Source organism: Mauremys reevesii, linkage group 10 (assembly GCF_016161935.1).
Source record: "Mauremys reevesii isolate NIE-2019 linkage group 10, ASM1616193v1, whole genome shotgun sequence".
In the NCBI taxonomy this organism is placed as follows: Eukaryota; Metazoa; Chordata; order Testudines; family Geoemydidae; genus Mauremys; species Mauremys reevesii.
The window spans coordinates 60,549,280-60,572,684 of NC_052632.1; the positions used below are offsets into that span (position 1 = coordinate 60,549,280).

At 45.1% G+C, this 23,405-nt stretch overlaps 1 protein-coding gene across 2 annotated transcripts in view; it reads right to left on the reverse strand.

Annotated features, from left to right (window-relative positions):
- Positions 1-5,322: 5,322 nt before the first annotated feature.
- Positions 5,323-23,405, reverse strand: part of CARHSP1 (calcium regulated heat stable protein 1) — a 138,186-nt gene continuing 120,103 nt past the window's right edge. For both annotated transcript variants that reach the window (XM_039491182.1, XM_039491181.1), the window contains 2 exons: positions 21,156-21,278; positions 5,323-7,016 (listed from right to left, as the gene is read on the reverse strand). In XM_039491182.1, the coding sequence (XP_039347116.1) occupies positions 6,854-7,016; positions 21,156-21,278 (286 nt within the window). In that variant the 3' untranslated portion in view covers positions 5,323-6,853. The remainder of the gene's footprint in view (positions 7,017-21,155; positions 21,279-23,405) is intronic.

Below are 23,405 nucleotides of genomic sequence, written 5' to 3' on the forward strand. Positions count from 1 at the left end.
ACCTTTGTAATTTCATTGGTCAAAAGGCAATGCAAATGTTATGGAAGTCACTGGAAAGCTTGTCAATAGGCACCTGAACTGAGAACACTGCAGCCCCCTCTTTTTTTTAATCTTCAGTTACTGTGGTTCACGTGTCTTGTATCAGAGTTCTGAATGTTACAGTATTACCTAGTTTTTCATTGCCTTATATATGTAAATGAAACCTCTTCATAACAAAAAATCAATCTGCAGCTTAGTAAATGGAAATACTGCTTATTACTGCTGAAGTGACCTAGTCCTAAGAGAATTGGGCTGAATTTGTCATCTATGGCAGGGATAATCAATAAGCTCACCACAGGCCAAATGCAGACTGAATGGACAGTATCATTAGTGGTGGTGGTTTTGTATTATGTAGCCAAAAAAATAATTGAGTACCCCTGTTCTGTGGTTAGCTGTTTTCCCTCTCTTGTAGACTGGCCTAAGGCAAAGCTCACCATGTGTATGCTAGCAACACTGAAATTACCTTTTAAAAAAAGGAGCAGCTCTGCGTATTACTCTCATTAGCAATGTAAAAGGCACAGAACTAACCTCAGGGCTTCCCTGTTTCCCCCCCCCCCTTTTTGTGGTTTTTTTTTTTTTTTTTTTGTACTGTTGCCAAACCATTTTCTAGAATATGGTTAAAAAGAACTTTAGGAAGCTCCAACCCTTCCTGTGTTTCTCAGCCCATCATTCAAGAGACTCATCTGATATAGCTTTGGCTGATGTTTCACCATACAATTTCCTGAGTCTGTCTTAGCATAAATTTGTTCTAGTGCGAGCTGTCTGAACTGTCTTCCTTAGCACACAAAGACTGAGCTGTGAGCTTTTTGCTAGTGTCAGGTGACTTTAGCAGTCAAGATGTTTTATCCCTATGGGCGCACCCCTGTAAGAGTCATCCATGCACACGCAACAGAAGAATGCAAAGCACTTTCTGCAACACTAAACGAGGGGAGGCATGGCCCCCTACCACCACTCTATGCTTGCTCACTTGAGCGGCAGTGCTGAGGGGCAGGCACGCAGGCAGTGGCTTGTTCATAGGGACGAAACAGCTCAAGGAGGGACAACTGTTCAGCAGGTAAAATGGCATAATGCTTGGCAAATGTGAATGGAAGACCAAGTTGCAGTCCTACAGGTTTCTGCTATTGGGACATTTTAGTAGAATTCTAGCTGTGGACTGAGTGCTAGTTGAATATGCTGGCTCTTTTGGGGTGGGGTGGAGTGGGAAGGGGAAGCCTGCATCCCAGCAGATTCATAACAGGTTAAACAGCAACCCCAAACCCACTTTGATGGTCTTTAGGTTGTTCCTGCATCCTCTCTGCAAATGATCTAGGAGAGCCCCAGAAGGTCTTAGTACTGACAAGGTAGCAGCCGCGAGCCCTTCTATCATCTAGGGTAGGGAGGCTGGTTTCCTATCTGGTGGCATAAGGCTTTGAGCTAGTTCAGTAGTAGGCAGCTTGTGTGATTAATATGGTTTCCAAAGAGACCTTAAGCAGGAAGCAAGGGTGGGGAGGGAGAGGGGATGGAAAGCCATCGGTTCAAAGGTGATGGGAGAGTTCCTAAGGGCACTGAGACCCACATTAAAGTTTCATTTGGGCTGGATTCTATACAGGGAGAAAATAAGTTGTGTAACCCTCTCAGCAATTTGGCTCTAGGAGTGTGGGCAGCAACCAACAAGCCCTAAATGGGAAGTTGTGATAGTGGCCAAATGTACTCTGACTGAGCACATTGTCTTTAAATCCAACAGGCACTCTGCGGGGGGCCAGATGGCCAGAAAGGGTTAAGCATCGTGCAGTCTTTACATTGATTACATATATATGTTAGAGGTTGACAAACAGTTCCTGTCTATGCTGTATTCTGCTAATTCAGAGATCTTAATGAACTGTAAATATAGTGATATCAGCATATTGATTTCTCATTGAAGCATATATAACATAAGGCAATTGCCTTACATTAATCTGTGTAGCTAATTACCAGTGATGCTTAGGTCCTGATCCTTTTTAATCTCAGATCTGCTTGGTGCTTTATGCAGGGGAAGCTCAAGTCGTAAGACTGAGCTCTCCAGTCCCAGCTGGATCATCCTGGGTATGAACAGTGGACTGAATCTAATTCTAAGAACTCTTTCTAACTCCGAAGTTCACTATCTCTACTGTGAAACTGATCTCAGAACTGTACTCATGCCTGTTTGCCCTAATTGAGCAACCTCAGGGTGGCTCCCCTGGGACCCCAGTCACACTAGGATGGGGGGGGGGCACTCTTAAGCATCAGAAGTCTCCAAGAGACCACCAGAAATGGAAGCATTTTACTTTTGAAGGTATTTGCGAGTACTAGGTTTTCTGCTAGGTTCATTGGACCTTATCCAATCAGGTTAGCTCCATGCTCGAGAACCATCTAGGACCCATGCTCTGATCTCAGAGCTCTGTGCAGGGAAGGTGAAGCCTGAGTAGAAGGGCCAGGTGCATCTTGGTGCTAAGAGGTGTCAGTCTCTACCGAGGAAGAAGGCTCCCTGTGCTGTCTATTAGAAGAGTTCTCTGCACACTGCTTCTTTGGCTCAGTACCAGAATCAGATAGAGCCTCAGCTGCACCCTTTGAGAGACACGAGTCTCCTTAGAGTAGGAGTAGGATTTAAGGGGCTGACCTACCCCTCCTCTGCGTTTCCCTGGTGGGGGAAAGAGGCTTCTGTGGTGTCCTAGTCTCTAAAGGTGCTGCTTAAGCTGTAACAGTCACTGGCACAGCCTGGGATGCTGAGGCCGATGTACAAGGTGGGCGAAGTGGAACCCATTGGTGCTAGGGAGCATTCCATTAGAAGCCATTTCAGACAACTCTGTCTTTCCAAGACCTGCCTTTAAACCCTGTACGACCTTACACTTTGATGAGACCTGGGTCTTGGAGGTAACTCAAATGTCCGTCACAAAAGACCCGGGCAAGTCTGGCAGGGCTTAAACCCCAGGATCTTCTGCATAACCCCGAGTGCTAATGGACCACAAGCAGGGGTCCTAAAGAAAAAAGGCAGGGAAGGGATAACTCCAGTTCAAAACACAACTGGGCTGAAACAAAATAACGAAACAAAGGGGAAAAACCAAGCCTCAACTGCTGTGTGAAGAGAGGCGTGAGGCTAAGAACAGCAGGCAGGCAAGTAAGAGCATGCGTGTGTGTGCATCCTACAGTGGGGCATCCATAGGGTTTTTACAACAGTTCAAACCCACTGTGTCTAGTTGTACAGATTGCCTAGGAAACATTTCAGCCAAACTGCGGTCAGATTACTATGTAAGCAGAAGATCCTTCCCTTATTTGATAGCCTCCAGCTGCTGTGGCTCACAGATTACTAAGAGTATTTTTTTTTTATTTTCTGTTTGGACTCTTCACGAGATGGGCTAGATTTTCTCTGTGCCAAGTTCTACTCAGTGTGGGGGAGGCTTGTCAGGGAGCCAGTTCTGCCTCTCAAAGTTCTCAGGCACCGAAAGCGGCTTACAAAGCAGCTTTAAATTCTACATAAGAACGGCCATACTGCGTCAGACCAATGGTCCATCTAGCCCCGTACCCTGCCTTCCAACAGTGGCCAATGCCAGATGCAGGCCATCATCAGCTGATCCATCCCTTGCCACTGAGGAAGAGCTTTAAGGGCTCCCATGCCAGTAGTGTGATGGTAACTTTCCTCCACAGCTCTATGCTGTGCGGACATGAGGGCGGGGTCTGATAGTAACTCTGAAACCGAACCTTATGGCACAGCATTAGCTATTGAATTTGCTGATTGTCTGAGAACCAAGTCAGCAAATAGCAGACTCAAGAAATAAGGATGCTGCAGTAACGTGCACACGGAGTGAACAGGTGCTGGGTTCCATTTAAGTGCTGTTCCTTATGCAAAGGGCTACAGATCCCTTACAGTGGAGACCCTTAAAGAAAAACTGCATCAGGGAGGTTAAGTGAATTTCTCTGCAGTCCCGTGTTCTGATCAAATAAATTACAAACCAGGAAAGAAAAGTACCTGAAAACACCAGCCCTCTGTGGCCTAGTTTTCTTCTGGCCCCTATAGCTGAACTCCCCTGAGGGGGGAGTGGGGGGGAGGCTGAGGAATCTGTGCTGTTGGAGGCGGGAAGAGCAAGAGGCCTGGGGAGATGGGCACTTTCCACTAGACCTGCAGGGATTCCATAGTAAAGTTAATATTGAGCGTCAGCATGAAGTGAGTTCTTGCTGTGAATATCCCTCACCCCCCTCCCTTAGCTTAGCGGCTTACACAGGAGGCAGAACAACAGAGCCACCTGGCTTCCTTGTGGCTGGCTCTGGACCCGGGCCGGTCCCTGTAGAATCTTAAAAGTGCCTGAGTTTTCAGAGCCTGCTCTTCTCATGGGAACAATGTACAGGAAATCTTGGGAAGGGAATGCAAAGCTAAATAAAGGTTAGAGGACTTCTGGTCTAATTATTGCAGCCAAAGATGAACTTTGTTTTCATGAGGACCAACCTCGAAGTAACTCTGTGTGTGCACACACACACGCACACACACTCGCTCTCTCTCTCACGCACACTTTATTACTGGATCACAATATATTGCTAAGCTATTCTAGACCTACCGTTTAAAATGAGACCTACTATCAACAATTGACCCTTGGACCAGCGGGCTCTTGGAAACACTGACATCCGTGTTCCTGGAGGGATAAATTAGTGCTGCTTGACATCCAAAAATAAGGAAAATAGTTACACCATTTTCTTAAAACCAACATCTCATTCAGAATCGTGTAGGCTATTGCTACTGAAGCTTTTAAATGGTACAATTGTAACCATTCATATGCTGTCAAAGTGCTGTGCTGAGGGCCAGTAAAGCCCTAAGTAGGCCAGACTGATGGCTACACAGGGCTGAAATTCACATGCACTATTACATATCAAAACATAGCAAGCACCATGTTTATAATCACCAATGTGGCTGTTCTACAAACACTGTGTTTTTGTGTGCTGGGTCTTAAACGTGTTACGCCTGACCTAGATATAGGCTGCAGACAGCAGAAGTCTCATTGGTCATGATTGCGTTGCTCATAAATAAACAAGCTTTGCAATTATCAAGTAAACACCTGGGAAAAAATACGTATTTTACTTAAAACCTAAAGTCGTCTAATAAAATACACCAGAGGTGCTGACCAGCTAGGAAACTGTAAAGTTACTCATTTTCCAACACCCATAATTTGATATTGCATAGAAGTGATTATTGCAAACAACTTCACCACACTCTCTCTCACACACACACCCTACTTTTAATTAGTACTAGTCTTAAATACAGAATAGGTCATGAGTGAGTAGGCTGAAGATAACTTATCAACTATTTATGAAATAAACTTTTATTGTGAAGGAAGCAGTGTATGCTAATCTACAATCTACAGCATATTAAACCCACAACAAATACAGATTTAAAACTCAAAGTAGCTTACAAGTTATTTAGTACAATATAGATGAATTAAAAGTAAAACAAAACATCACAGTAATTATTAACCTTCACATTTCTTTTAGTCACTGTAGGTTGAAATTGCTTGAGACATTTCACCTTTCTCTGTAAAATAGCATCTTCATGAATTCCACAACAGCACAAGTACAGATTGTTACTATAGTGAACAGGCAAATTCCACGTAACTAAGAGAAGAGAGTTTCATTCCAACCATTTTAATTTCTGCTCGCTCTGTGAGGGAACAATGCTTCATTTGGAAAACTTATGGGGACAAGCAGTATCAGAGCTGGTGCAGAGATTAACAGTTACAATAGTTTGTCTGTATTGTCTGCAGCAACAGAAGCGGAGAAGAGATTCTAGGTGGTGGTGGTAGCACTATATACCACGGAGCAAGCGTTGCAGGAAAACATGACTAAAGAATCCACTAAAAGGCTTTATAACTCAAGCTACTAAATAATTCACGCAGCATTTTATATACAGTGATCCGAACATGGCAGCGTTCGCTTTTTCATAAGTGACGTGAATGTGTAAATGCTAACGAACCATGGTAGACACTAACTACTCTATCAAACACGGATAGATGAAAAAAATCAAGGCAGTTTAAAGATTTCATTAAATTCAGGCACCATCAGAGGCTGTGAACCACTCCCACCTCTGTTGCTTTTCTACTGTTTAGTGTGAAGCAACCTACTTTTGTATCTACTGGCCTGTAAATCTGTTGCTAATCACCCATCAAGGCACACAAAGTAAATTCACAAACAACCCACATTTAATAAAGCTAACAATTCCACACTCCTGCAGCGAGCTAATTTGCAACTGTTCCACCTGACAGTTAACCAGAAGGTGCTGTCAAAACTGATAACTGTCAGATAAAGACTTTGTACAGTGTGCTTGTTATTTAGCTTGTGAAGAAAAGAAATTGCAGCACTGAATGTCTCTCGCACTCTCTTAAGTACATTTACGCAGAGACTTTTTTAGCACTATTCTGCTGACATTCTGCTGCCTGAGCATTCACCACGTTTACAGAAATTTAGCCCAAGGGAACAACATGTTACAGGTAGATATTGGGTCTCTAAGCTATGTCCCTCAGTGCTGCCATTTTGATAGAAAATCTATCACTCCAATCTGTTTTAGTTAGAATTCCTAGCACCTTTGGGCAGCCACTATCAATCAGGTCACAGCTCACAAAAGCAGACAAGCCCGGCATGGAAATTTCCTTCAGCTATTTTTTTCCTTTAGAGTTTGTATGTTGGTTTTAAGTATCATGCCTATTGTAAGCATGGTAATTTGGCCAACGCCTATCTTATTAACATTTTTCCCACTCAATATGCAAAATAGTCATTTGTCAGTCTCACGTGAAAGTCAGTTGTTGAGTGTCTTCGATGATACAGCTCCATGCGGGGTAACTTAGGAACTAATAACATGTCCTGACCAGGTCTCGTGTTTTGTTCCAGGTGCTAGGTGAGTAATGACCACGTCTACAGCCTGCAGCTTCTCATTCTTAGGTGGAATAGAGCACATCTTGTAGGTGACTTCATCGCCAGCCACTAGAACATATTCTCCTTCAATACTGTTAAGGGAAAAACAAAAAGGGAGAGGGGGGGGAACAGCTCCAGGTAAATGTATTCTGGCACTTGCAGAATAATTAGTTGTACCACCTCTGCTATTGCTCTGTAACAGCTGCTTCAGCAACTCTATAACCTGCACTTTTCTTTCACATTAAATTCCTATCTATAGATTCCCCAGGGCCTACCAGGCCTCTGACCTTTATCCTCTCTTTCTGGGAGTATACCCCATTAGTGTTCTGCCCTAGGCCTCCACATTTTGCAAGGGAGAGTCCCATGGCTCTGCCCACGCCGAGACTGGGGCTCTGGCTGCACGACTCCATTTCTTGCTGTGGTTTCTCCAGCGGGTCCAAAGGACTTTATGCCCCTGTTGGAGACTTACCCCTTTTGGGGAACCATACAACCGGCAGAAGTTTTGCAGCAACATAGGGTGGCCTTCTCAAAACAAGCCAGCATTTATTAGTCCACTGGCCGCAGTACGGGAAGGTTAGAACGGAAGCGCAAAGCTTACACAGATGTCCATGCTAGCAGTAGCCCCTGCCTCTAGCCCAGAGCATCCAGGACTCAGTTTGCGGTACTGCACTGGGCAGCCAAGTTCTTATTACAGTGAGCTGACACTGCAGTGTCTTGGTTTCAAGTTGCAGTTATGCTGGTTCCACACATTCAGCTGCCTGTCATTAAAAGTTAATGACTGGTCACTGTCCTCCACAGTATCTCCAAAGGCCAAGCCATTCAGATGCTGAGGGTTCTTGAGCATTGCTTCCCACCAAGCCAGAGATTCCTACCGTCCATGTGACTCCTTCCCCAGGACCCTGTCCCAGGAAAGAAATTAACCCCTTCACACCTAGTGAGGTGGGAAACTGTCACACCGATTCGTCCAGAAATACAGATATTTCCCAGCTTTTTGCGAAGGGGCCAGTCAGCATCACACCCTGAGGGGAAAGGTCTAATGCCGAACCAGATGAATCAATGCTTCAAGTCAAGTCACAATTGTATGATTATTCCAGGACATCACTGCAGGCTACAATTAAAGGTTGCCTAACCCTTAAATGTGCAGTTCTCACCTTAACTCATTTGGATTTCTTTTAAGCATCATCTCCACTCCTAGATTTGGGAGAATTACAACATCCCTGTGATGATATTAACCCTTAAGTTAATTCCCTCTTAACATTTTTGGCAGGAGAACAGAATGGACACCGAAATTAATATACAAGGGAGTGTCAAATGCCTTCGAGTTCTTTCCTTAGAGTTCCCCTAACCCTAAAAATTCCAAACGTGGGCCTCATGGAACAGTCAAATGCTGAGCCATTTTCAAGGTATACTGACAACACTCGCTCCCTTTATCTGTTATTCATCAGTAGCGTTAAGGTGGGTACACAGGCCCTCAGAGCAAGTACACCCAAGCTGCAGAGTCAGCTCATTAATTGGTAGCTGTTTACTGTATGCAATCCAAGCAGAACCCAACTGAAGATAATGCATCTCCTCCTCCTAATATCAGGGTCAGCCATACAGAACATTAAAGGTTACTAACTCGCCACGTTTTCACTGACTGCTACTAACTTTTGCAAGGACCCTCTTCCCTGCCCCCCAGCAGCCTGCCACTAACAGAGCAAACGTAGCAGGAAGCTGGGCGTAGAGCTCAGAACAAGCTTTTCGCCCTTGAAGGCTGTGAGAGCCCAAGTGATTAATAATACTTGTGTAGCCAACTCTCAGCCACACATTCTCCTAGCGTATAGGTTTAAAAAACTAGCTGCGGAAAAGCTCCTCTTTCCCACGGGAATTCAACTCCAGACAGAGCAGCATGGAGCAAAACAGTCAACACAGGGCCTCTGCAGCAGCAATCCCTGCGTAAAATCAGCCTTTTACAGCAATGAGAAATGGCAACATAAGGCAGAAAAAGCTTTCCCAGGGGAAAGCTAAGTAAAGTCTTCCATTATGATTTAATACCAGCTCCACCAAATTCAAAGCACCTTCCCCACACAGCCTGATCCAACTGATCTTTACCTCCCACGGCTCCCGGCTGCCCTCCCAACCCAAGCTGCATCCAGCTCAGTGGTGGATTAATGCATGGGCCTATGCCCAGGGGCTCTGGCCAATCTGGGGGCCCCCACAGGAGCACCGGAACCTGGGTAGAGGCGGGTGGGGGGGCGCACCAGTTCCAGCACTAGTGGCCTCGCCTCTGCTCCTCTTCCCCCAGCCCCACCCCCCTGCCCAGGACAGAAGCCGGATCTGAGCCATGGTAAGAGCTGCCCAGGGAGTCCGGTTCGCTGTGGGGAGCCCTGGGCAGGGGGCCCAAGAGCAGCCCCCTGGCCCATGTCTCTGCCCTCCCTGCAGCATGGCCTCCCAGGGCCCCACGCGCGGGGGGTGGGGGGGGGGGTTCTTTGTGTCCAGGGCCCCAGTAAATCTTAATCCACTTCTGCTCACACTAACCATATGATTATTTGAGACTTGACTGTACCCATCTCCTGACTCCAGGAGCTTGCTGTAGAGAGTGGGTACAAGCAGCTTCTTGAAAGTAGAGACTACTGAGACTACCCTCAGTGGAACCACTGGAAGTGCTCAAAAGAAATGGCTACCACCCCTCCAGCATCCAGTCTGCCTCGTAGCCTTTAGATCCCAAGCAGTTCCACTGTGACCCAGTAAAACACTCCTGCTATGTACCTGGCAGTACAAGCCGCTCCCAGGGGCTTAGATACAAATGTGAGCTGTCCTGACTATCAATGCAGCATCACAGCTCTACCACAGTGCTAACGGGCGCCAGAAAGCCAAAGTCCCAGTGTCAAAGGGTTAATCTGAACATCACTGACGAACAATAGGTGCTGTGGGGAAATGCAGAGAATGAGCTAATGAGCACTGACAGACCAGCTGATGCAGCTTTCATGGCTGCTCTTCAGCTAGGGGTATTATCTACATTGTAATTTAACTCCTGCAGCTGGCCCGTGTGGGGCTTGGGCTGTGGGGCTATAAAACTACAGTGTAAACATTCAGCCTGGGGCTGGCGCCCAGGCTCTAGGACTCGCCCCACTTGCGGGTCCCAGAGCCAGCCCAAGCTTGAACATCGACACTGAAATGTTGTAGCCCCACAGCCCATGTCAGCGGACACAGGCCAGCCACCGGGGTTTTACTGCAGTGTAGCCCTGCCCTTGGAGGTGGTAAGCCTGATATGAACCGGCTTGAGTCATTCAGAGAGAAGACGCATGTTCCACTCATCACTACCCGTCTGGGGATGGCATGTTTACAGTAAGTACCTGAGGTGAACATACCATACGTGGGTACCTAAAGGACTCAGTACTGGGCCATGCTATCCCAGAAGTAGTCTGGGCATAATGGTGAATGCCAGTTGCCCATAAGATGTAACAAATCAGTAGCTAAGCTATAACTCCACTGTCACACCATATCATGCATGTGCATGAGGAACAAACCTGAGGACCATCAGCTCCCAACACCCCACAGGCTTCTACTATTTGGGCTAATGGAGAATCCCCGTTAGCTATTACTGGCAACAAAGCTCACACTCTCTTTTGTCCTCCAGTGTCCCTGGGGCCTAGAGATGCACCTAGGCAGACCAAATGCCGTTCAATGAAGGGCACTGGTGCCAGGGGTGGCTCTATGTATTTTGCCGCACGGCAGTCAGGCGGCTTTCGGCGGCGTCCCTGCGGGAGGTGCTGGTAAGGTGGATTCGGTGGTGTGCCTGCGGGAGGTCCGCCGGCCACGCGCCTTTGGCATACCCGCCGCCAAAACTGCGGGACCGGCAGCCCTCCCACAGGCATGCCGCCAAAGGCAGCCTGACTGCCACCCTCATGGCGATCGGCAGGCCTCCCCACCATGGCTTGCTGCCCCAGGCACGCGCTTGGAGCGCTGGTGCCTGGAGCCGCCCCTGACTGGTGCACAGCCACTAAACACACACAGCCCCCTGGTGAGGGACTCCAGGCGACAGAATAAAATACCTAAAACAGTGACCAAAAACATAAACATAAGAAAAGCTATGGCCAACCTGCGCCAGTGGAAGCAATGGAGCAAAGAGCAGTGAGGCATTCTTTTCCATGGGGCTTCACACACACTGCCAACTGCAGACAACATTTTATAAAGCAATAGCTGCAGAGTTAGAAAGGTTTGGAAACAAAGCAGCATCTATTTCTCGTCCCTACAGCCAAACGCACCGCTGTCTCACTGACACACGCACGCTAGGTGTTGAGAGCGTACAGTCAGATCACTGTTTTATAGGCTTCAACCCAAACTGGTGCCATTCCCAAGCACGGTCGTCGGTTTGGCTGAAGGAGCTGCTACACGAATAGGTGTCAGCTTTGGCTTTAAAAACTTTTCTGAACACAGGTGACATCGATCTAAACACTGTGCATGTTGAGGCATTGAAGAGGGACACTGACAACTAGCCTTAGCCTGAAGGGATTTGAACTGTCTCCTGCAGTGCTGTGAACCCCGAACACAGCGCAACATGCTAAGTACATGAGCAACGGAGCAAGCAGTCCAGCGTCTTGTGTTCTTGTCCAAGCAGAGTTTAAAAAAAAAAAAAAAAACCAGACTAGCCTCAGTGGTAACAATTACTGGTTTATCGTTTTGTATTGATGTTTGACTAGTGATAAAATCTGAATGATACATATAGTTACATGTATGTGGCTAGCTCTCGAGATGAAAAGGAAACAGGTGCCCTTTAACAGAAAGCTCTTCCTAATAATCCAGAACATGTGCACCGACATGCACATAACATGAGAGCTGCACCTGCCTGCAGTGCAGACTATGTTTTAGGGAGAAGAGCGAATGGGATGGGTACAGAGGTTGACGGTTATGCTCTCCATCAGGGCTTTGGAGTGGAGCCAGAGCTGCAGCATGGAGCAGCTCCGGAGCAGTGGAGCTGCAGGTTTTTGCCTGGAGCTGGAGCGGAGCCAGAGCACAGCTCCAAAGCCCTGCTCTCCATTACCATGTTATCTTTTCTATCCACACAGCTATTCGCCCACTGGGCGCCCACACAGGGAACAAGAAGCTGGCATCATTGTAATCCATAAATTGTGAGTTTAATAAAGCTGGACTTAACTTAAAAGAGCTTGGGTCAGAGTAATTAACCCAATGGGCAAGGCTAGCTGCCTTGGCATGCTGGTGACCGTGCTCCAAAATGGAGGTGCCTGTGAGCACGCCCAGCCAGTAAGAACAGCAAGTGCCCAGCCTGCATGCTGAGAGTTTTACAGTGGGCTGGCCTTAGAGCCCTGGCACCATCGTTCAGTTTCAGTTTGTTCTACACTACTGTTAGTAAGAGAGGCAGGAAGTGTTTGAGCATTATGTTGACTGCATCAATTTTGTGTTTTTCTAACCTTATACAAACCGACATGCCGGGAGACTGAAGTTTATGAGAAAAATCTCACTCCACCCTAGAAAGGCTCTAAGTGCTTCCTCCCGCTAATGCTTTTCTGCCTCACATCTTCCCCTTCCTGTTGACGTAAAGTTACTTGATCAAAAACAGGACAGTCCTTTTGAACCAGCAAGAATGGCCCAGGGCTGCAGACAGACTTCATTTCTCACACACTGATGCGCTTGGCTTCCTACTGAATGGAGATTCTTTCCCTTGCATCTTCTCTCTGCGTGTCTCGCTGGATACTGCAATGTTAACTCTGTGTCCACAGTACACAAACAGGCTGCAAAACACTGGACAGAGAATTGCTCCTGCCTTGTGATATGGTTAAATGATGTTTTGATGTTAAAGAGCAAGCAACATTTGAGCTGGATTAGACTCTCCATTGGTGACAAAAAGAAAACTATATAGCTATGGGAAAGATGACAAATGAGCAGTAGAGAGGGAGTGGAAAAACGCATTGAGTGATGGAGTCTAAGATGAAGGGATAATTCAGAGGTTGTTTTGAAACCCTTCTTTGAGTTACAGGAGGGGGCAATAAACTTAGTTTTGCAAATCAAGTGAACTTGAAGAGATCAGATAAACTAAGTGAGAAGAATCAAAGTGTTTCAGTATGTGATAGCTATTTTCTTTTTGACTATGCTTGCATTAAATGCAATTCAGATTATAGATGTAATCTAGCAGAGGATCTGCTAGGAGGATAAAACAAAGATGTCTTGTTCTTATGGACTGATGAATATTTGAAAATACGGCTGAGTTTGTCCAAAGCCACTTAATGGATTTGGACACCAACTGCCTTTAATTTTAAATGTAAATTGAATGTATATTAAGTTTTATGCTATCCGGCAATGCTCATTTCCCATCACAATACCAATGTGATGATTGTGAGTATCTTATACTGCACTATTTTTAGGGAGGCCTGCACGTGAATCGAAGGAGGGGCTCTTATTAAGAAATTGTCTAAATATGGAATGTTACAGGCTCACAGTCGCTATTCGTATCAGTAAGGCTCTAGTTAGCTCTCCAGGGACAAAGACAAGGTCAAATGGAAACCTTTTAGTGTAAGTGCTTTCAGTGTGGTCAAAATACGTCAGAAGGAACAATCCTGCATGGCAGAGAGCTGCCCTAGATAGCTAGTTTCCATGCTTCTAAGTTCTATGTATCTTGCACACTTTGAAACACTCATTTAATACCCCTACAACACTAATATTTTTATTGAGTAGCAAGACATGAGAGACCAGTAGAGCTACCCTGTGTTATCAACCGCGAATGCCTTCGTACAACTTCAGTCCCAGGCAAACAGCTCCAGTCTTGCGATCAACAAAAGAAGGGATGACCAAACAAGGGGCCATGGAAGCCATGGAAGAGAAAAAGAGAGAGTTGCCCAATCCACCTTCCTTAATGGAGTCTGAGCCAACCACACAAACAGAAACCTTGGAATTTTTGAGGGATTTCTGCCCTACCACCTGTGAAGCAGACCCTGCACCTGGGGAAGGTTAGATAAGAACGACAGAGCCCCCTGCTAAATAATCAATGCTTCGTTCTACGAGCCACAATTCCAAAGAAACCTATGCTTGATGCCACTGAATAAAGCCACAAACCCTGGAAAGCTCCAAATGGTACCAAGCAACACAGTCTCCATAGACATATCTCACCCTGATTCCCAGCTCTTGGTGTCAGCTCTCTAGTGAACAGACTGTCCATGTCCTGATATTCAGAGCCATCTGTGAGACTGACCCTAGCTACCAAAGAGAACGCTTGTTCCATGCCAGTTCCGTCCCACCTTTGTAACAGCGACATTGAACTAGAAGCAGGAAAGTGATGACCAAGAGCAGAAAACTCATGAGCACAAAAGACAGAACTTTCACAGGATGAGTGCCTAGATTTTAGAACAAGCTCTGCATGTACACATCAAAGGTGGGGCTGCCTCATGAGGCCACCTGCAAGATGAAGTCCAGGCAGCCACATTCTTAAGCAGCGCACCACACAGAGAACATGACACCAGTGCTCAACCATGGTTTTGGCTTCTGGCCACCTGAGTCGCTGCCTGTTTGCCCATGTGAGACACTGTAGTTGCTATCCTGTCTTTGGACCAAGCCACAGAATTGTCAGCCCCCAGGACATGCCACAAAACTCGTCTTTTCTCTTGGCTACTTGGGATGCATCAGACAAGGGGTCTAGGATTGGGTTATTATGAACATCACTGTGGGCACACACTGTTGCACACTGGATAAATTCATGGTGGCTAAGTCCATAAATGGCTATTAGCCAGGATGGGTCAGAATGGTGTCCCTAGCCTCTGTTCGTCAGAGGATGGAGATGGATGGCAGGAGAGAGATCACTTGATCATTGCCTGTTAGGTTCACTCCCTCAGGGGCACCTGGCATTGGCCACTGTCGGTAGACAGATACTGGGCTAGATGGACCTTTGGTCTGACCCGGTACGGCCTTTCTTATGTTCTTATGTTGTAGTTTTCAATGGGAAGCCCACTTTTCCCTGACCAAATTGGGAGGAGGGAAAATACATGAATGGCAAAAAAACCTACGGAGAATCCTGCTCACTAATTTGCTCATTTCCATACCCCTCCAAATAACATTGAATGATTTGTTCCCTCTCTTCCCGTAGGAGCTAGTTCTACCTGCCGTAACAGCTCCTGCTTTGGATATATTTCAGTATGCCAATGGAAGTAAACCATCGGACTGGCAGGGTGGGAAGAAGAGACACTGCAGCCCCGGGCTAGGCAAAGCCACAGCCTGGCTTCAGAACTAGCAATGGACTCAAGTCAGAACAACCACATCTGGATTTTCAACAACCCCAAGATTCAGGTGGGCAGAGGGATAAGAAGACAGGAGGTCCGACTGGGGAATATTGTTCAGGACCATCTCCTTTTAAAGTGTAACACGAGTAGAGCTGTGCAGAGCAGCTCCCTGCTTCCTTTTTCCACTCAAAAAGTCACTTGGGCTATTCAAATTATAAAATCCAACCTATGACTCAGCTCATGTGTTTCACAGAGCAGAGAAACGGGAGCGAGAGGAGTCTAAAACAAGCTATAAAAATCCAAAGGGATGCCTGGTCCACCTTTGGGCATGTTCATACGGCATGGCAATGGGATGGCAACTCCATGGAATCATAGTTTAACATGAACAGATTTCATTACTGGTGCACAGCAACAGGTAGTCTGTAGCCATTTATAACACTTGTGTTGTACAATGCATCACTTCAGCTCACTGCTGAGTCCTCATTTTTTGCTTCCATAGCAGTTCTGAGTGCTCAATCAAACATGATGAACTGTGCACTTGGCAAAACCCCTGCTAATACAAATACTTCAAACTTGAAAAGCAGTGAGAAAGACCAAGGCCAGGTTCGGTGCTTTAAGCGGAATCACAACACAGCATAAGCCTGGTAGCTCTTTGTTGTTTAAGAGATATGGTCACATTTTCCTGGCTTACCTCAATGAGGTTCTAAACTGGCAGATTCCAATAAGCAAAGAAACATTCTCCATTCCAAGACAATTTCAGAGCTATTGCACTGCAAGTTTTCCTGGGGGCTGAAGCTTCGATTCTTTTGTGGGAATATTCATTTTCAATTCTGTCCCTCAGCTCAGAACTAGACTCACCTTGTGGAGAAAAATTACTTCTCATGTCTCCAATACATGATTTTATACCCAACTCCACAGGTACAAGAACAACCAAGGAATGTTGAGGTAAGATGCTGGCCTTGCAACTCAACTGACAGCAAGTCAAAGAGGAGTTTGAAAAAGCAATCCCTATATTCCTGCCAAAGAGCCTGGAAGGGTAACAGAGGCAATATCTGATTTCTTTCATGCAACACGAGTGTGACATGGACCTATCTGGGTGTAAAAGCAGGATGTTGTGGCCCAAAGTAAAACTCTTGCTTTTCAGTAATCTCTTCTGATCGCGTATGTATGACTGCGTGGCCTGAAATGGAAATGCATCCCTATTTACAAACTGTTTCTGGCTAACATAGCATCCTTAGTTATGGACGTAATGAACCTAGTTCTTCCAGAACGCATGCCCCAGTACGTTAGGAAACTACAGCAAGCCGGGGATCTCTACAAGGCCTGTGTATGATGCAGAGGGGCGGAGAGAGAGGTCCAGTAGGGAGGGCAAAGAGAGCACAGTTCTGAGAACTGGTTCACTAACACTGGGATCAGTACAGTCCAGCCGGAAGGACAATGTGAAGTCTCTGCAATGCAGCCGTTCCTCATTGCAGCCAAGTTCTAACAAACTGCAGAAAGCCACAGAAGCAAGGCACATCACTTTCCCATTCCATGAAATCAGCTGCTCCTCCAATGGTGTTTTCTGAAGCAGATGTTGGTTCATTCACTTGTGACGCTCTCTGCTGAGCTGGCTTCCAGTCTCACCTCTATAATCAGGACAGTTTAGGGCCAAATTCTGGTTTGCACTGTACACGGTGGGGGGGATAAACAAGCCTTCATTGCGTGCCCCCTAGTGCTCACTAGAACACTAGCAACCATCACCATGCACACTCCACGGCCCCAAGGGACCCACAGCGCCCATGCTGGAGTGTCTAGCTCGCACTACGCAGCAGCTTGTCTTGCACTCTTCCACACACTTCCCTGGCTATTCTGTGCTGCACCAGCAGGATGGTTTGGGAAACTGCTGACCAGCAAGCTCTGCAGGGATCTCCTCTACTACTGACTACCACACAAAAGCTTCAAAGCCCTCAGATTGTCATCCATCAGGAACTGCGCCCAGTCTTTTTGGGAAAGACAGATGGAAAACGAAGAATAAATTACAGTCATATGAGTTGTTATGCTTCAATGACAGTCAAGAAGCCAGCATCTGCGTGAGCGACCATTAGCGCCCATTAAATTGCTGGCTATGAAACCAGAACAATGGAGATAGGATATTCAAGAGGACAGAAAATTTGCTATAATCATTGCTGCTACAATAAGACCGTTACCTTGGAGATAGTGGTTCATTTTAAAGCACTGCCTTGTGGTTAGAGAAGAGAAGGGATTAGAAGACCCTGTCAGGGAGAGATTCATACCTCCATTGGGAAGTGGATTTTTCAAGCCCAGTTCTAAACAAAGACAAAGTGCATGAAAACCTTACAGCACTCGGTGGGCCGTAACGTCTTTCTAGTTTAATTACTTTTTCCTGTAATAATATAAAGCATTTCCAATAATCTCCAGGAAGCTTTTCAATAAACGTACTTGGTTTTCTGGAATCAATACTTAATGCAGAAGGCCAGAAAAATAGAAACCACCAGTTTTGTGGATCAGCCTTTGGTCTGATTACATATCAGGCAATACTGAGTTTCCATATCAGACACTACGGAGAGTCATAATTTGAGAAATGCTTCCAAATGGAAATTCCACCACACACCTGCTGTGTGCACCAATATTACAGGGTTTCACATGGGCCTAAAGTTCTGCCCAAGCTGAACAGTTTGCAGGATCAGGGCCTGACTGCCTACACCAGGAGAAAGAGTGAAACCGAATATACACAAGTGCTATCTAAGTAAAAACAAACTGAACCAGAGAACTTTTCCCCTCTGATCTCTTTCAAGTCTAGTAAACTTAGGAGTTACTTGTTACAATGGTAGGTAAAACAGACAGAAGAATGGTTTCATTTGATGAGATCCTTTTAGTTTGATGGGCTTATGAGACGCGTTTGCATTGAAATGTAACCTTGCTATTCCTCACAGCTGTGGGAGCAAACAAAAGAGGATCAGACAATCTTACCAAAGTTGCTTGGGAAAAACAAAACAAAATCCCAACCATTACACCGCATTTCTTTACATTAAAATCAGGGCTTCTGGTTTTAAGTGAAAGTAATGTTCATCTGTGGTGGGAAGCAGCCAGATTAACACTTGCTGTTTAGAATATCCACTGACCTTCCCCATTGTAGAGATGAGCAAACTTAAATGGGGTCCCTTTTTACCTAATCCCTAAAGTTGGTGAGTGCAGATAAAGCATTCAGGTTTTGTTCCAAACTGTCTGTGCTGCAAACCTGGTCAACCAGTTTCATGCCACTCCTAGTCAAATCACACTTGAGAGTGGCCGGAGGCTGAAAAGAACACAGAGAAGAAGTGAACCCAGATAGTATGTTGAAAGTGACACTATATAATGATAACTGAGTCACTAGAATCTACTGAGCCATTATGGGTTATACAATGCTCCTGAAATGAGCAATTCCCATTAATGAAGAACAGTGTTTCGAATTCCCAATGCAGGATGCTGAAAAGCAAAGAGTTATTAAATCATCGTTTCTGCACTGCCTGGTGTCAGAAGTAAGAGACGGTGATACTTTCATTCACTTTCAACCACAAAAGCTATTTCCACCTACCTGAACCGTACTTTAGAATAATTAAAGAATACAGAATCTTCAGCACTTTGGTAATTGCACATATTAATAAGAGGGAGGGAAATGTCAACTATTTTAAAACTGTAGATCTGAAACTGAACATTTAAACTAACGGCCCAATCCTGTTCTTATTAATCTCAATGGAAAAACTCCCACTGACTTCAATGAGAGAAGAGTTAGGCCCTAGACGTATACAGCCTTCCAGTCCCACAAAACTTGGAAGTGTTAAACTTGCTAACCTGCTTATAAAACATAAAGGAAGGAAAACATACTGCAACTCTGCATCAGACCATGACGCATTCAGAAAAACGGGACACTAGTAACAGTGGGATCATCAGGCAAAAAGAGCCAATCCTGGAATTACTCGGTAAAGCACAAACAAGAGGCAGTGGGAGTCTGTAGATAAGGCACTAGACTGGGTCTCAGGAGACCTATGCTCAATTCCCAACTTTGCCAATGGCCTGTCCGTTTCCCTCCCACTCTGTCTGCCCTCTCTATTTCAAGCTTTTCAGGGCAGGGGTCATCTTTTCCAATGTGTTTGTGCAGAGCCAAACTGGGCCTAGCACGAGGCCCTGATCTCAATTGAGACCTCTAGGCAATCCTGTAATACAAATAAATCATCACTACCGTCGTCAGTGGGGCATGAACCTGCAGACACTCACTACTGGGGACCGTGCAGTGAATAGCTCCAGCAGTAAAGCACTTCATCCAGAGATACGTTTTCAAGAGCACATGCATTGTTTGCAAGTCTGGCAGGAGTAAGGGAGGTTGATAATGCACCTGACAACTCTAGACACGCATTATCGAAGTGGCAAATATTTATCAAGAACTGCATTTGGTCCAACTTCTACAGCACCAGTACCACTGAAATAGGAGTCAGGTGGAGCCAGAGTATATAAGTGCCCATATTTAAACAAAGAATTACTGAAAGATCAACACAAGGGGAGGTGCTGAGGAGGCAAACATGGTACAATCTCAAATTCCATGGGTTTGAACAAATTGAACCAATATGGAAAGGATGCGAACAGAAGTCAATTTTCAGTTGCTTATATACCAACGCTAGGTGGGATACAAGTGAGAGGAACAGGTTTCAGAGTAGCAGCCGTGTTAGGTAAATTCTCATTTGCTGTAATTTGCTGTAACCGGTATTACTGAAACCTGGTGGGATGATTCACACAATTGCGATGTTAAAATCGTCAGTTATAACCTGCTCAAATGCAGAGTGGGTTAAAGAGATGTAGAGGAGAGGGTCACTCTACGTTAAAGACACTATTACCTGTCTTAGGACTACTGATAACTAAGAACTACAGGACCTTGAATGCTTATGGATCAATTGCTAACTAACAAAACCCAGGGAGGGCTACTGGTGGAGGCATGTTACAGGCCACCAAATCAATCCAGAGAGCAGTTACCAATCCATGAGAGGACCTTCCCTCTTATCCCATGACAGCTTCCTTTGCTTAAGAGCCTTTGGTGTGGGACCTTGTCAAAGGCTTTCTGAAAATCTAAGTACATTATATCCACTGGATCCCCCTTGTCCACATGCTTGTCCACCTGCTCAAAGAATTCTAGTAGATTGGTGTGGCATGATTTCCATTTACAAAAACCATGTTGACTCTTCCCCAACAAATTATGTATCTGACAATTCTGTTCTTTACACAGTTTCAACCAGTTTGCCCGGTACTGAAATCAGGCTTATTGGCCTGTAATTGCTGGGATCACCTCTGGAACCCTTTTTAAAAATTGGAGGTCTCATGACCTCCATGCTGGAGGTCTCATGAAGCCAGTAAGAAACATCACTTGGAGTTTCTAAAAATTATAGATGATAATTTTTTAACAAAAAAGGTATTGCACCCAACACAAGTTAACTTCTTTTTGAACTTCATTATGACAAATGACAATGAACTAACCACTGGCCTGGAAATTACCTAGGGATCAGTGATCATGATCTGATTACATTTATTGTGGGCAAAGAGAGGACTGTCCCAATCAGTAATACAGATACTTTATGCTTCAAAAAGGCTAATTTCCCAAAGGTGAGGAAAGTTATAAGAGAAATTGATTGGGAAGAAAACTTAGAGGGAAAAAAGTGAATGAAAATTGGGAGTTCTTGGTCTTTCTGGAAGATATGCTTTTAATCAAACAAGTAATTGGACTCAATGCAGAACACACTGGGTGAAATGTAAAGGCCAGTGAAATACGGAAGGTCAGGCTAGATGATCTCACAGTCCTTTCTGGCCTAAAAATCTATGACTTTGTAGTATTGCTCAATAACCAGCTTAGCCTACTACTTTCCATAATATTTGCACATCTTTCTGCACTGAGGTTAAAGTTGCACTACACAGACCCCTTTATAACCTGAGTAATGGGAGGGAAGAGACGGGGAAAGGACATTGCCAACAACCAGCTCTTCAACTTGAAAGACTTACTCAGAAATGTGTACAAAGATGTCTGGCCCTCCATCCGCAGGAGTAATGAAGCCGTGGCCTTTGGAGCGACAGAAGCATTTGCAGACTCCTTTATAGACGGGGCCTTCAGAGGCCCGCACGGTCCTGCACAGGGAGAGGGACACAAATAAGCAGTCCATGTTCAGTTATAGGTGCGCTTCCACCAACACCAGAGCTAGAGAATACCATCCACACTGAATACAACAGTCCAAATGTTCAGTTACACGCCACTAACGTGTCTCTCTGTGCAAACTATTTTAACATACAGTATCGTATGCTACACACATCTTATCTAACACCCCAATGGCCTTTGAAAATGGGTCAAAAATCAGTACAGATCTATGCTGGTGCTGTAGTCCAACAGCTGACACCTTTAAACACACGTGCTGGGATTGCTTTCGAGTACAGATTTTCTGGAATTGGCTATTCACACAGAGCAGCAGTCTTGTCCCAGGCTCCCATGTAGATATTTGTATAACTGTTGCTACAGGGCCTGAGCCAATGAAGTCAATATAAGGACTCCCAGTGACTTCAATGGCCTTTGGATCAGGCCCTTAACTGGTGCGGATAACATCCACCTAATAAACAAAGATGATCTGCCATTTCCCAGACCTGCAATAGCTATAGCTGAATAGGCAGATGGTATGATAAAGCATGGGATCATGCAAAAATTTACTTCAGTGAACAGGGATAAATATGCTCAGGAAATTTTGTGATTTAGCCATTTTGTTCTCTCAGCTATGCTTATCTGGATACCCAGATACTGGGTAACTACCTGTCTAAATACCTTCCAGATCCACAAAGTTGTAATGAAATTCACTCCATTTTCACTGACTGTGCTCTCCACTTGTAATATTTTTTCCTTTGTTGTGATTGTTACACTCGCCTGGCCAATATTCGGTTTTATATTTATACCGACACATTCTCTTTCTTTTTCTTCTCCACCTGTGACTTTCTAGAATGGTTATTTTAAAAAACAGAATAAAAAAGGCTGTGCAAGATGTTTGCACCCTAGCCATCACTTCTCAGTTGCCTTTCATAGGCAAGTGTTATACCTACATTACAGATAACCTCTCTGTGCCTTGTTGGGGAATAAGTGATGCACCCAACGTCCTGCATTCAGCTACGTAAAGGACTGTAAGAGAGAGAGTGTGGAGATAAATAAATAATGTAGTAGCAGACAATGGCGCGCCTTGTGCAAAAAGTAGTGGAAATGCCAGGTAATAGCCAAGAATGAGAAACATGGATCCTGGGAGCCCTGAGGAAGCTGGGGCATATTGATGTGGCTGAATAGATAAAATTACAGTTACATAACAGCAGGATATGAAACATGGTCAACTCACGGCTGCATTCGCTTCTTCACCCCACCTTTCACTTTGTCCCTGATTTTACGGTACTGTTTGTTTGTTGTGCTGCTGCTACCATGTGGAATCCAATCTAAAGCTGGCAGGATGTGGGAATGTAGTGTTTCAGTTTGTCAACAGCCCTTCTGACCTCTCCCTTGCTCACACTATAACCCAGGGGTTGGCAACACTATGGCCACACAATTATTCTGTTTGCCACAGACTGAATGACCTGTACTTCATTATCTTTAAAATACTATAATTATTTGTTTGCAGTTCCATTTATTAAGATGAATTGGAACTGTGTGAACTTAGGAAATTATGTATCTTTCTATAGCTTTCTCCATGAATTACAGAAACTAAGATCTTTAAAAAAAAAAAAAAACCTTTCAGAAGTGGTGTGCTGAGTCTTCATTCATTCACTCTAATTTAAGGTCTTGCGTGCCAGTAATACATTGTAACATTCTTAGAAGGTCTCTTTCTATAAGTCTATAATACATAACTAAACTATTGTTGTATGTAAAGTAAATAAGGTTTTAAAATGTTTAAGAAGCTTCATTTAAAATTAAATAAAATGCAGAGCCCCCCGGACCAGTGGCCAGGACCCGGGCAGTGTGAGTGCCACTGAAAATCAGCTCACGTGCCGACTTCGGCACCCGTGCCATAGGTTGCCTACCCCTGATGTAGCCGATTCGCTCTCATTTCTGAGCTGCTGGCAGGATTCCATTATGGCCAACCCCCAGTAGGTCATTTGTATTGCCACTTAGGCATGTCATAATTTTCACAATGTACATCACCTTCAGAGGGTTTATTTAGATCTGAGTGAATTGAAAAATCTCAAAAGATCTGCTCTGTTCCTGAATCACTCATTTAAAGCCACAAGCCCCAG